Here is a 12,992-nt window from a genome sequence, read left to right as displayed (position 1 = left end):
CGTCTGCCACGGGTGCCTCGAGACGGCCGAGTACAGGGAAGTTTTCCACTGCATCCTAGCTTCTAACATCTCGGACTTCAAGATAGCGGAGCGAGAGGTTGAGTCACGGGCCCAATGCGCTATTACGTGTACTACGCATGGTCAGTGTGCATCTTTCGACTGTCACGTGATCCGCCTTTCACGTGCACCCTGCTCAACACACCACAGCAGTCGCAGACCTGTGACCAGTACGTAACGACTACGTATCGGATGTACGATAATGTAAGTACGGCGGTCGATAGTGTCGTCCGCAAAATTACATATACTTTTCTGTTGTTTATAAAAGGGAAACTACTCACGGTTAGCAACGTTGCCAGTTTTACAGTTAATGAAACAAGAAAAGCCTTCAAAAAAGGAAACGTTGGAGGCACATATCTTTAAATTAAGATATTTAGTGAGGTGATTTGGGGCATACCTCCATATATTAGAGACTTGCTTCTAGTAGAGATCAGGCAGGCACATCCGGGTAGGAGAAGCACGTGCAAGGCAGGCACATCCGGGTAGGGGGCGGTCCGGCTCGCCTGGCTCAGTATATACATGTAGACTGTGTGCAAGTCTCTTATCATTACACTGTCATCCCCAGTATATGACATTTCATATCAAAGGTCTTTGTCATGTCTAACCATGTCTGGAAATGAAGTACTAGTGACGGACGGAGGAAACATTGCCAGAGTCTATAAGCGCACGTGGGTGCGCACAGTGATTACTAAGACGGTACAACATGTACGCTCAACACTCGTGGTACTGTTACTGAACACGCCCCTCGAACCGATTCTAGGAAACCAGTCGACCCATCGCTAAATTCCAGGAAAAGCTAATGGGTGCTACTAAAATAAACTCTGTCAAAAAGAAACGCAACCCCTGTATTTTAGAGATTTTGATCTGAAGTTTTAGGACGACACGGCATTTTTATTATTTAAGACAGAAGTCTGAAATTTGGCAGAATAATAACCCAGATGGGCATGTTTAAAATTGTCATTTCAAAAGTCATCTCGCAGACACCAGTTTGTCACCAGGGGGCGTCTTTCTCAGTATCTCGTATGAGCACCACGCGCTGCAATCACTGCACGGCATCTCCTTTGACAAGAACGGATAAGACGCCGGATTCTTTCCTGGGGAATGGCTCTCCACTCTCCTGCAGTGCAACGGCGAGCTGTTGCAGCGTCTGTGGCGGCGGCTGACGTTGACGTACGCGTCGATCCAGAGTATCCCACAGGTGTTCAATAGGGTTGAGGTCTGGTGATTTAGAGGGTCGCGGCAAGACATTGACGTTGGAATTCTGCAGAAAGTTCATTGTTGCACGTGCAGTATGAGGCCGGGCGTTGTCCCGTTGAAAAATCTGTGTCTGTTGGTCAATAATTGGGAGAAGGTGAAGCTCTAACACGTGGTTGATGTAACGTTGGGCTGTCAGGTTCCCTGGAACGATCACCAAGTCTGATTTCTGGTTGTATGAGATGGTTCCCCAAACCATGACGCTTTCTCCGCCAAATCTGTCCACCTGTCGGACGCAGATGGGCGCAAAACGTTTATGACGTCTCCTATACAGACGCTGTCTTCCGTCGTGACGTTGCAAAAGAAAACGTGATTCATCAGAAAACCAGATTCGCCTCCAGTTTTGTAAAGTCCGTATCCTTACGTTGTTGCACCACCTGAGTCGTCGGCGTCGATGTAGGGGGCGTAGTACAGGTCCAACAACTGGTCTACAGGCACGTAAACCCGCTTCTTTCAGACGGTTCCTAATCGTTTGAGCTGACACTCTCCTCAAACCTGGTATTTGTGTGGCAGTCACGGTTGGTAGGGCATGCCGATTACGCAGGTGATGGACCCGGATGTACCGATCTTGAAGGGGCGTCGTGATTCTTGGCCTTCCACTTCTCGGGCGATCGTTGGTCAAATTGAAGTTGTTGTAGCGGCTCCAAAGTCGGGATATCGTTGTTTTGTGAACATTTAGGTGCCGTGCAACAGTTCCAAAACTTTCTCCGGCTTGAACACGACCAATGGCGATATTTCGGTCGGCAGCACTCAATCGTGGCATTTTAACACAGCTTTTCGGCGACAAATGAATGAATATAATACGGAAGCACATGGGCTTTTTTATATACACCCTACATTAACTGCCTTTTCATGATTTGCATGTGTTTTTTTGTGCGAAGTCACCATGAGGGTCATTTCATGCGTTGTGACGGAATAAGCAATAAAATACACTTATGCGTACAAAATGCAGTTGTTTGGATGGTAATCTTCATTAATTACGTGTATCATTTCAATACATTCGAATAAAATTTAGTTTGGAAGCAATAACTTCATTCAAACGAATTTTTCATATCTGAGGACAGGGGTTGCGTTTCTTTTGACAGAGTTTAGAATGGATTTTCCGATCCTGCAATTCCATATTATGCACAAGACTGCTCTATTCTTACGTGTAAAATTGTGTTGAATTGAAAGTGTATCAGATTATTAACATTTTTTATCAGTAAAACCCAGAATGTGTTTAAATTAGAGATTCACAGAACACTCGATTTAACCAGGAACTAAAGCGGGTCAATTATTTCGGATTACCCACATGCTCACGTGACATCTAATTTGCCACAGCTATGTCCATTGTTCACTTTCATTGGGGTTCAGAGGGGGTTCAGGGAGTTCGTTCAGGGTTTCGAACCCCTGACCCCTCCCTCCCCTTTCAAAATTCTTGGATCCGCCCATGATATTGTATTGCCAGTATACAAAGAGACTAGGTATCATTCCCTGAAAGATCATATGGAATGATACAAGTGTATATTGTAGTGATAAAATTTCACCTGAGAGGCAAATTCAGCTTGATGCACCTCCGACCAAAAGCGCTATTGACCGCGACAATGTCTAAATTGAGCAGAATTGACCTTTAAAGGCGCTCAACCTAGCAGGTCTGCCACAGGCAAGCGACATGTGACGATTCTTCACATAAATTGTTGCATCCCTCATTCTAGAAGTCGGTGGGTCAATAATATAGCATACATCTTTATGGATAACATCTAGTGGCGGATACAGCTTTTTTAGAAAGGTGGGGGATGGGGTTGGGGGTGCATACATGAGAAAAGGGAGGGTGCACATGCCATTTTCATCCGAGTTTCAATGGTCATTTTAAAACTTTCAGGACAAAGGGAGCGTGCGCACCCCTGCACCCCTTCTGGATCCGCCTATGCCATCTTATTGGCTATGCATAGAGCTATGTTTCGATGTAGACCGTTATCAAGCTAAGAATGACTACCACAAAGTGGTGAGAATATACATACACAAGATGTTATGACAGCAGATTAACAAAACCATCAGCATGACTGCACAATTCCATTTTTAGAAAGTGGTCAAATGTAGGATATGTTATATTGAGGACTTCACTTTCTTAGTAAGGTCCGATTCTAGTACTTTTGTTGAGATGAGTCGCATCCGGGAGTTCGAACCCACACCCTCAGAGTCACCCCTTGACTGTAGTGGTTTTATGCACTTTAATGTGGGTATCTTCTGGTCTCGAGTCAAAATTGCCAATGACCCGTCCCACGAAGCGACCTCAGCACTATGACAACCGGTAGCCTATGTTACAGGTCTGGCTACCTATTCTCGAAACATCCATAGCCCTACGAACTTCTTAAGCCCATTCTTTAAACATTGGCTACGAACAAAGTTAAGAATTCTTAGCGCTACGAACGTTTCGGAGAATAAGGGCCCTGATCACTTAGTGGGACGGGACCAAGAACTGCAAGAATAGCAAACAAAGCAAAAACATCTTGTTGACCAGACGACGTTTCCAAGGTTTATGAAACTATTTATACCCCGAGGTATTTCCTTGTGTTTACAACAAAATACTGTTGGTATTGTTTTCTAGATTTTTCGAGTGCGTTTATTTAGATAAACAGATAAAAAACAATGTCAAAAAGAAATGTTTGTATGAAAATGGTTTTCCTGTGGCGTAAACACGCAGGGTCATTCTCTTGTTTGATTACTTGCCTTTTGAGAATGAAATGCTGAATACCGCTTCACCATTGAAGTTATCTCCAAGCCAATGCAGAGGCATCCTCGATAATCTCCAGGGTAAACGTTCCGATAAATCTCCACTATACCCTGGATGCATCTACGGCTCGAGCCGATGATTTATTACCTCCCTTGGTTGTATTTTATCCAATCAGGTGTCTACGCTGGGAAGTTGAGCGTACCTATCACAACTCACTTTGGCTGTTTAAATTATCTAACTAGTGCACGGGGCTTATGTAGCGAAAATGCTTTCCGTGGGAAGTACATGTTAATTTTGGAACTACTGATAATTGTGATCAGTATTGCATATAGATTCAGAAAAACTATGGTACCATTTTTTCTGATGATTATAAGTGTAATTCTGAGGTAACTGAACATCGGTACGCATAATCGAGCTGCAACACCAATGTATGTGAGAAAAACATATATTTAAAAAGCTATCACACCATAGGCATGTAGTATGTCAAAATGTACCTTGTGATAAGTGTTTTACAACTACCATTATATATCATGGATCTTGATAATATATGTATGCATAATAATCACTATGGTCATAATTGCTTCTGCCAAAACCGAAGGTTTGTTGCAGAGGGTATGCATTCAACCCTGTGTGTGTGTGTGTGTGTGTGTGTGTGTGTGTGTGTGTGTGTGTGTGTATTTATGTGTTAGCATCTTTACTCAAAAACTACCGGATGGATTTCAATGAAACTTACAGGATCTCTTTGGGTATGTCCCCGGTACAAATCAATTAGTTGGTGAAGAAAGTATACTCTTCATAAAAAGAAACGCAACAGCAAAATATCATTGGACAATTTGGTCTTATTCAGTATTGTAAATCAACGAAAATAAACGGCCCAGGAATGAAATTATGTAGAGAGCAAAACATTGGTATCTCGTGCACATTTCACAAGAATGATAGTCATCATAGTCATTACTGCTGTCCACGAGGGACGACGCTGACGTTACTGCCTTGCATGGCCACCTCTTACTGCTGGAACTGCACGGCACCTCCTTGACACAGATAGAATCCAGTTGTTGGATGTTTCGTTGTGGAATCCTTCTCCATTCCTCCTGCAGCATGTTGAACAACCTTTTCTGGGAAAACCTTAATTGCGGATTACGACATTGACATACACGTTTACCTATCTGAACCCACATGTAATCAATTGGTTTTAGATCCGGAGATCTGGAGGGCCAGGGGAGGATATTGATGTTGTTATTGTCCAGGTAGTCCACTGCAGCACATGTTGTGTGAGGTCTAGCGTGGTAGAGCTCACTTTGGCGGTCGACAAGGCGATGCACGTGAGGACAGAGAAACTAGTCGATATATTGAGCAGCCGTAAGATTGCCTTGGACGAGCACTTATTCCGATCTGCAGGTGTATAAGATGGCTCCCCACATCATCAAACCATCTCCACCAAATCTGTCCACTTGCCTGATGCAGTTGGATCTTCCGTCTGTAGACGTCGTCTTCCGATGGGATACCGCGATTCATCACTGAACCTTATGTGCCTCCAGTTTCCAAGGTTCCATGGCTACACCGCGTTACACCACCTGACTCGCTGACGTTGATGTAATCGTGTCAGAGAGGAGGTAACTTTTGGACGTCTGGCACGCATACCTGCCTCTCGGAGACGGTTCCTGATTGTCTGGTCGGACATTCTCCGAGCTCAAACCTTCCTTGTGCAGTCACGTAGGTGGGTTACCCGGATGTAGTGATCTTGGGCAGGGGTGGTGACTCACGTCTTCCTGGTCTTGAATGGTCATTTGTCGAAATTGAATGCATAAAACGATCCCACAAATGAGTTATTGTGCTGGGAAGAATGCTGGAGGTCCTCGCCACAACACTCTTGGATTCGCCAACTTGTAATTGTCCAGTGGCACCGTTGAGGCGTCCCATTTTCTCATCAAGTATTTTCAAGGGTCTTGAATTAATTTGCGAGATGCATTTGAGTCCATTATAGTCATAGGTTGTACTCGTGCTTTGCACTTGAAAAGCAATAATAGTGGCTTTTGGTTGTGTTCCATACTAGTCAAGCTCATCATGACAATCATGATCGATAAAACCATTCAAACTCAATCGTTTATGATTGCATTCTTCGCTCACACATGTTCTTCTAAACCAACAACCAACCAACAATATTCAACCCTCAAAGCATCCTTAATTTGACATACGCCTACAAACTTTTGCGTTCATTCATTTTTTCAAGGTTTTATTTTGCAGTTTATGTTTTTGAAGTGTATGTACACAGAGGTACTTTGAAAATAATCGCAATGTTAAATACATAGAGAACATGAATAATATCTCAAAAAGTTACGGATGGATTTGAATGAAACTTGGTGGTTATGTTAGGTATGACACAAGGGCTATCTGCATACGGTTTGGTGAAAAGTACATTAAAGCACAAGTACACACTAGTACTTTAAAATGTAATAGTGAAAGCAGATTGCTGTGCATGGCGGAGGCATGTTTTATAATGAGGGCCGTTCTAGTTTCCAAATTAATAAAAAAATATGCGTAGAATTCATGCTTGTGTTTGTATGACAAATAATGTCGAAGCTTGTTTTTCAAAGCATGTTTGTTCTTGCAGGTTAATGACGGATTGACTGACTATGCAAGTTACTTAACAATGTGAAAGTTAAAATAAAGATATACTGTGCACATTATATATTGCACTTGCATACCCCACTTGTAATATGTAGTTATCTGTTCACTGTGATATAATTTGTGACTCCTGTATTAATACATTCAGTTTATATTGACTGCAGATTTGGTTTTATGTCATTTTAATTACCCAGACACGGGTGTCAGTGTGTCAATTCTGACTGTACTGGTAGTCCTGATTTGACACTTGTGCACGACTATATGATAGTCACGTTAACCTTTACCTGGGTACTATTATTACTACACAACTGTGTCATGGTAGTTTATATTATGAAATGGGAGAATACATTAATTGAATAAATGTTTTCCATTAATATAGCCCAATACGTACAATGTTGGTGTCCGATGACGGCAATATTTGATTAATATATATACTATCCCCAAAAGAAACGCATAGGCGATTTGTATTTAAAAAAATCTATTAATTACCTATTGTGTTCAAACAATCGTCAAAATATGTAACAAAAGTGTTGATAACATGATTTTACACAATTGCACAAGTAAAAAATCGATTTTACCTGAAAATGTTGATTTTGATGAGATTTCTTACAAGGATTAAAAGGCATCGCCACAACGCAACAGAAATCACCTTCCAGTTGAAATTGTGCAGCAAAGAGCATGCACTGCCTGGCAATAAAACCCAGATTACTTTCGGAAATTGGCATTCCTTTTGAGAGGAGTTTCAAGTTCAAATCACTACGCCACGTCTCTACTCTGCGACAAGGTACATCGCCATTGAAAGAATGCACGCTGAGATTACCAATCTTCTGTTGCCAGGCGTCTGAATGTTAGTCTGAGCACGATATCACGGCTTGCAGCTCGTTACAACCAAACAGGTATAACAAATGACCGTCCCCGTACAAGCAGACCTCGAGTCACCACTACAGTCCAAGATCGGTACATCCGGGTTCTACATTTGCGTGATCGTACTGCAATGGGTGAGGAGCACAGCAGCCAGGGTGCCTGGACTTTGAGGATATCCGGTCAAACAGTACGGAACAGGTTGAAAGAGATTGGTCTGACAGCCAGGAGACCCGACGTCGGGACCGTGCTACGTCGTCACCATCGCGCTCGACGTCTCCGTTATCTAAAAGTATCCACTTGGCTGTATAGACATTCCCTTTATCTAAACTGGTGTAAAATTCATGCACGGGAAGTCTTTTTGTGGACGAGTTATACATGTTTGAAAATACAACATTTTCGCAACAGATTTGGTTATGTCATATTTTATGTCACCAAATTGAAATTAGAAGCATATTATGTGGTTATTTCTATATCATGCATCATAAGCGGCCTTTGGATATGCTACATGACTATGTTGTGATAGGTTATGAAAACATGTTTTTCTCGAAATGGTGTCGCAAGGAATTTCTGGGAACTCATATTCAATCACCCCACCCTAATGACACTTATAGCAAACAGAATAAATGGAACCATGTTTATCCCTGAATCAATACACTATAGTGATTACAATTAGCATTGGTTTCCAAAATTAACATGAAATTCCCACGGAATTACACAAGCCCCTGCACTATTGACTCCCTCGGTAGGACTCGGCGTGAATTCAGTTCAAACGGGGTTTGAACCCAACTCAATCATCCCTGTTATCTTTTCAGCTAAATCTGTCTTGTCTGAACGGGGGTGTTCCTGTACCTGGAAGTGGAAACTGCACATGCTTTGGTGGCTATGTCGGACATCGTTGTGAACGACTGATGATAGGTACCTAAATATAAATACTACAAGAACTTTTCTGCTGAAAGTCCCTTAGGCGATTATGCCATGAACCTCTGCTCATGAATCAAACATCTTTGTCTCACTTGAAGCTCAAATTTTGGGAAGGTCTAATGCAAAGTATATTTTGCTTGCTTGTGGTGTCATATTCCAATTACGCTACAGAGCAACCGGAATCTCCAAGGTATGTATCTTAAATCGAGTGTTAAAAGTTTAGAGTTAGATTAAGCCCTTGTTTCCGTGCTAAGAGCTGCGTGCTGAGAGCGGCATTAAACATTTCTTACTCACTAAGACTTACCTCTAACCTCTTAAATTCAGATTGTGCAGAGGGTGAGGAGTGGGGGTTCTTCCCCCCGGACCAAGTTGCCACAATCCAGCCCTATGGGTCCCCGCAGCCCTTCCAAGTGCTCTGTGAAAGCGATCCTTGGGGAACCAGAACATACTTTATGGTGCGCCTCGCAGGAACTCTGGACTTCTCAAGAAACTGGACCTCCTACAAGGAAGGGTTTGGAGATTTAAAGGGGGAGTTCTGGTTGGGTCTAGACAACATCCACTATTTGACCAATGCGCACCCACAGAATCTCCTAGCGGAAGTCCACACTCGGATGCCGGCAGACACTTATCCTTACAGGTCAGAATAATACACCTGACTACTTATGTTCAGCGATCAGTTCTATGATGCTCTGTGACGCCTATGTCACTGGGGCGTTATAATGACCATCTTCCCAGGTGCCAACCAGTCCACACAAAGAATGTCCAGTGACCCCTAGCCCTATAAGTCAGTATTATGTCCATCTTCCCAGGTGCCCACCAGTCCACACAAGAATGTCCAGTGACCCTAGCCCTATAAGTCAGTATTATGTCCATCTTCCCAGGTGCCCACCAGTCCACACAAGAATGTCAGTGACCCCTATCCCTATAAGTCAGTATTATGTCCATCTGCCCAGGTGCCCACCAGTCCACACAAGAATGTCCAGTGACCCCTATCCTATAAGTCAGTATTATGTCCATCTTCCCAGGTGCCCACCAGTCCACACAAGAATGTCCAGTGACCCCTATGCCTATAAGTCAGTATTATGTCCATCTTCCCAGGTGCCCACCAGTCCACACAAGAATGTCCAGTGACCCCTAGCCCTATAAGTCAGTATTATGTCCATCTTCCCAGGTGCCTTCCAGTCCACACAAAGAATGTCCAGTGACCCCTATGCCTATAAATCAGTATTATATCCATCTTCCCAGGCGTTTATCAGTCCAAACAAGAATGTCCAGTAACTCCTAACCGCATAAATCAGTATTATATCCATCTTCCCATTCGTTTATCAGTCCACACAAGAATGTCCAGTAACACCTAACCGTATACATCAGTATTATGTCCATCTTCCCAGGTGTTTATCAGTCCACACAAGAATGCCCAGTAACACCTAACCGTATAAATCAGTATTATGTCCATCTTCCCAGGTGTTTATCAGTCCACACAAGTATGTCCAGTGACCCCTATGCCTATAAGTCAGTATTATATCCATCTTCCCATTCGTTTATCAGTCCACACAAGAATGTCCAGTAACACCTAACCGTATAAATCAGCATTATGTCCATCTTCCCAGGTGTTTATCAGTCCACACAAGAATGTCCAGTGACCCCTATCCCTATAAATCAGTATTATGTCCATCTTCCCAGGTGCCCACCAGTCTACACAAGAATGTCCAGTGACCCCTATCCCTATAAATCAGTATTATATACATCTTTAGCGGTTCACACCAAAATGTCCAGTGACGCCAATCCCCGACATTTATAGTTAAGTCATTACATATTTCAATGAGGGCTACATTTGGCTTATCGCTCCCTCATTCTTATATACATACATCCTCGTTGTATTTTTTAGTTGCGATCACTTTTCCGATCAGTGAAGACTGTAATATGCATTATTCATTTCAATTCCAATAATACATGCTCTTAACCAGCACCCGATTGCATTTCAATTCCAATAATACATGCTCTTAACGAACACCTGATTGCATTTCAATTCCAATAATACATGCTCTTAACGAACACCTGATTGCATTTCAATTCCAATAAAACATCCTCTTAACGAACACCTGATTGCATTTCAATTCCAATAAAACATGCTCTTAACGAACACCTGATTGCATTTCAATTCCAATAATACATGCTCTTAACGAACACCTGATTGCATTTCAATTCAAATAAAACATGCTCTTAACGAACACCTGATTGCATTTCAATTCCAATAAAACATGCTCTTAACGAACACCTGATTGCATTTCAATTCCAATAATACATCCTCTGAACGAACACCTGATTGCATTTCAATTCCAATAAAACATGCTCTTAACGAACACCTGATTGCATTCAATTCTAATAAAACATGCTCTTAACGAGCACCTGATTGCATTTCAATTCCAATTATACATCCTCTTAACGAACACATGATTGCATTTCAATTCCAATAAAATATCCTCTTAACGAACACCTGATTGCATTTCAATTCCAATAAAACATGCTCTTAACGAACACCTGATTGCATTTCAATTCCAAATAAAACATGCTCTTAACGAACACCTGATTGCATTTCAATTCCTTACAGACAACGTACTTACAGTAAATTCTCAGTTGGGGCTGAATCAACGGGCTATGTGATGAATTTCGGCTTACATGGCCACAAGCCTCTCCGCATGATATTGGGGACTGCTTGACGCCAATGAAGGAAGAAATTCAGCACCTTTGACGTCGACAATGACGACGACACTGGAAAGAACTGCCCCGCTGTTCACCAAGGGGCGTGGTGGTGGTACACTGCGTGTGGAGAATGCAACCCTACTGGGCCCCTTGATTAGGTTCAACGACGGGTACTTGTTCAACATTCCTAATGAAACATTTTGGTACCCAGGAATTGCTAACTACTCGATTTTTCAAATCAAATTCTTTCTCAAACGACCGTAGGAGAAACGTGTCTCCCAAATTGCAATTTAACTTGTACCTGATAAAATACCATGGAAGCGGGTTCGTACCACAGACTGAAACAATGTAAAATGTATGATCTAGGAAGAAGATACTTTCAACTATGTAGGCTATACTTTACTTCTAAATGGACGATACTTGAATTTATTTGGGGTTTGTTTATATTTTAATGATGATAGTTAAATTACGGAAGTACAGAAAAGTCACAATATAAACAGTAATATACTTTAACTTCAAAAGATATTACGGTCTGAAGACTATGGAGAGAAAACATCGTTTCAATAGATTCGTACTCAGTATCATCTATGTAGAAATAAGTATCATCTTCGTAGAAGTAAATATCATCTACGTGGAAGGAGAGTATCATCTACGTAGAAATAAGTATCATCTTCGTAGAAGTAAATATCATCTACGTTGAAGGAGAGTATCATCTACGTAGAAATAAGTATCATCTTCGTAGAGGGAAATATCATCTACGTGGAAGGAGAGTATCATCTACGTAGAAGTAAGTATCATCTTCGTAGAAGTAAATATCATCTACGTAGAAGTAGAGTATAATCTACGTAGAAATAAGTATCATCTTCGTAGAGGTAAATATCATCTACGTGGAAGGAGAGTATCATCTACGTAGAAATAAGTATCATCTTCGTAGAGGGAAAATATAATCTATGTGGAAGGAGTATCATCTACGTAGAAATAAGTATGATCTTCGTAGAAGCAAATATCATCTACGTGGAAGGAGAGTTTCATCTACGTAGACGTAAATATCATGTACGTAGAAGTAAATATCATCTACGTGGAAGGAGAGTATCATCTACGTAGAAATAAGTATCATCTTCGTAGAGGGAAATATCATCTACGTGGAAGGAGAAATATCATCTACGTAGAAGTAAGTATCATCTTCGTAGAAGTAAATATCATCTACGTAGAAGTAGAGTATAATCTACGTAGAAATAAGTATCATCTTCGTAGAGGTAAATATCATCTACGTGGAAGGAGTATCATCTACGTAGAAATAAGTATCATCTTCGTAGAGGGAAAATATAATCTATGTGGAAGGAGAGTATCATCTACGTAGAAATAAGTATGATCTTCGTAGAAGTAAATATCATCTACGTGGAAGGAGAGTTTCATCTACGTAGACGTAAAATATCATGTACGTAGAAGTAAATATCATCTACGTGGAAGGAGAGTATCATCTACGTAGAAATAAGTATGATCTTCGTAGAAGTAAATATCATCTACGTAGAAGTAGAGTATCATCTACGTAGAAATAAGAATCATCTTCGTAGAAGTAAATATCATCTACGTGGAAGGAGAGTTTCATCTACGTAGACGTAAATATCATGTACGTAGCAGTAAATATCATCTATGTGGAAGGAGAGTATCATCTACGTAGAAATAAGTATCATCTTCGTATAGGTAAAATATCATCTACGTAGAAGTAGAGTATCATCTACGTAGAAATAAAATTATCATCTTCGTAGAAGTAAATATCATCTATGTAGACGTAAATATCATCTACGTGGAAGTCAATATCATCTACGTAGAAGTAAATATCATCTACGTAGAA

General features: G+C 41.4%; 1 protein-coding gene across 1 annotated transcript; it reads left to right on the top strand.

The window, feature by feature from the left end:
• The first annotated feature begins 201 nt into the window (after positions 1-201).
• LOC124275023 (angiopoietin-related protein 5-like) lies at positions 202-11,154 on the top strand. The gene is made up of 4 exons (XM_046710506.1): positions 202-261; positions 8,326-8,428; positions 8,759-9,071; positions 11,046-11,154. The coding sequence occupies exons 1-4, from the start codon at positions 250-252 to the stop codon at positions 11,152-11,154; spliced, it is 537 nt and encodes a 178-aa protein (XP_046566462.1). The 5' UTR covers positions 202-249.
• Positions 11,155-12,992: the final 1,838 nt, after the last annotated feature.

The sequence above is a fragment of the Haliotis rubra genome, unplaced genomic scaffold (assembly GCF_003918875.1).
Source record: "Haliotis rubra isolate DU_JTF1 unplaced genomic scaffold, ASM391887v1 Scf1970, whole genome shotgun sequence".
NCBI lineage: Eukaryota > Metazoa > Mollusca > Gastropoda > Lepetellida > Haliotidae > Haliotis > Haliotis rubra.
Note: the sequence above shows the minus strand (reverse complement) of the source record. Positions and strands in the feature narration are given on the sequence as shown.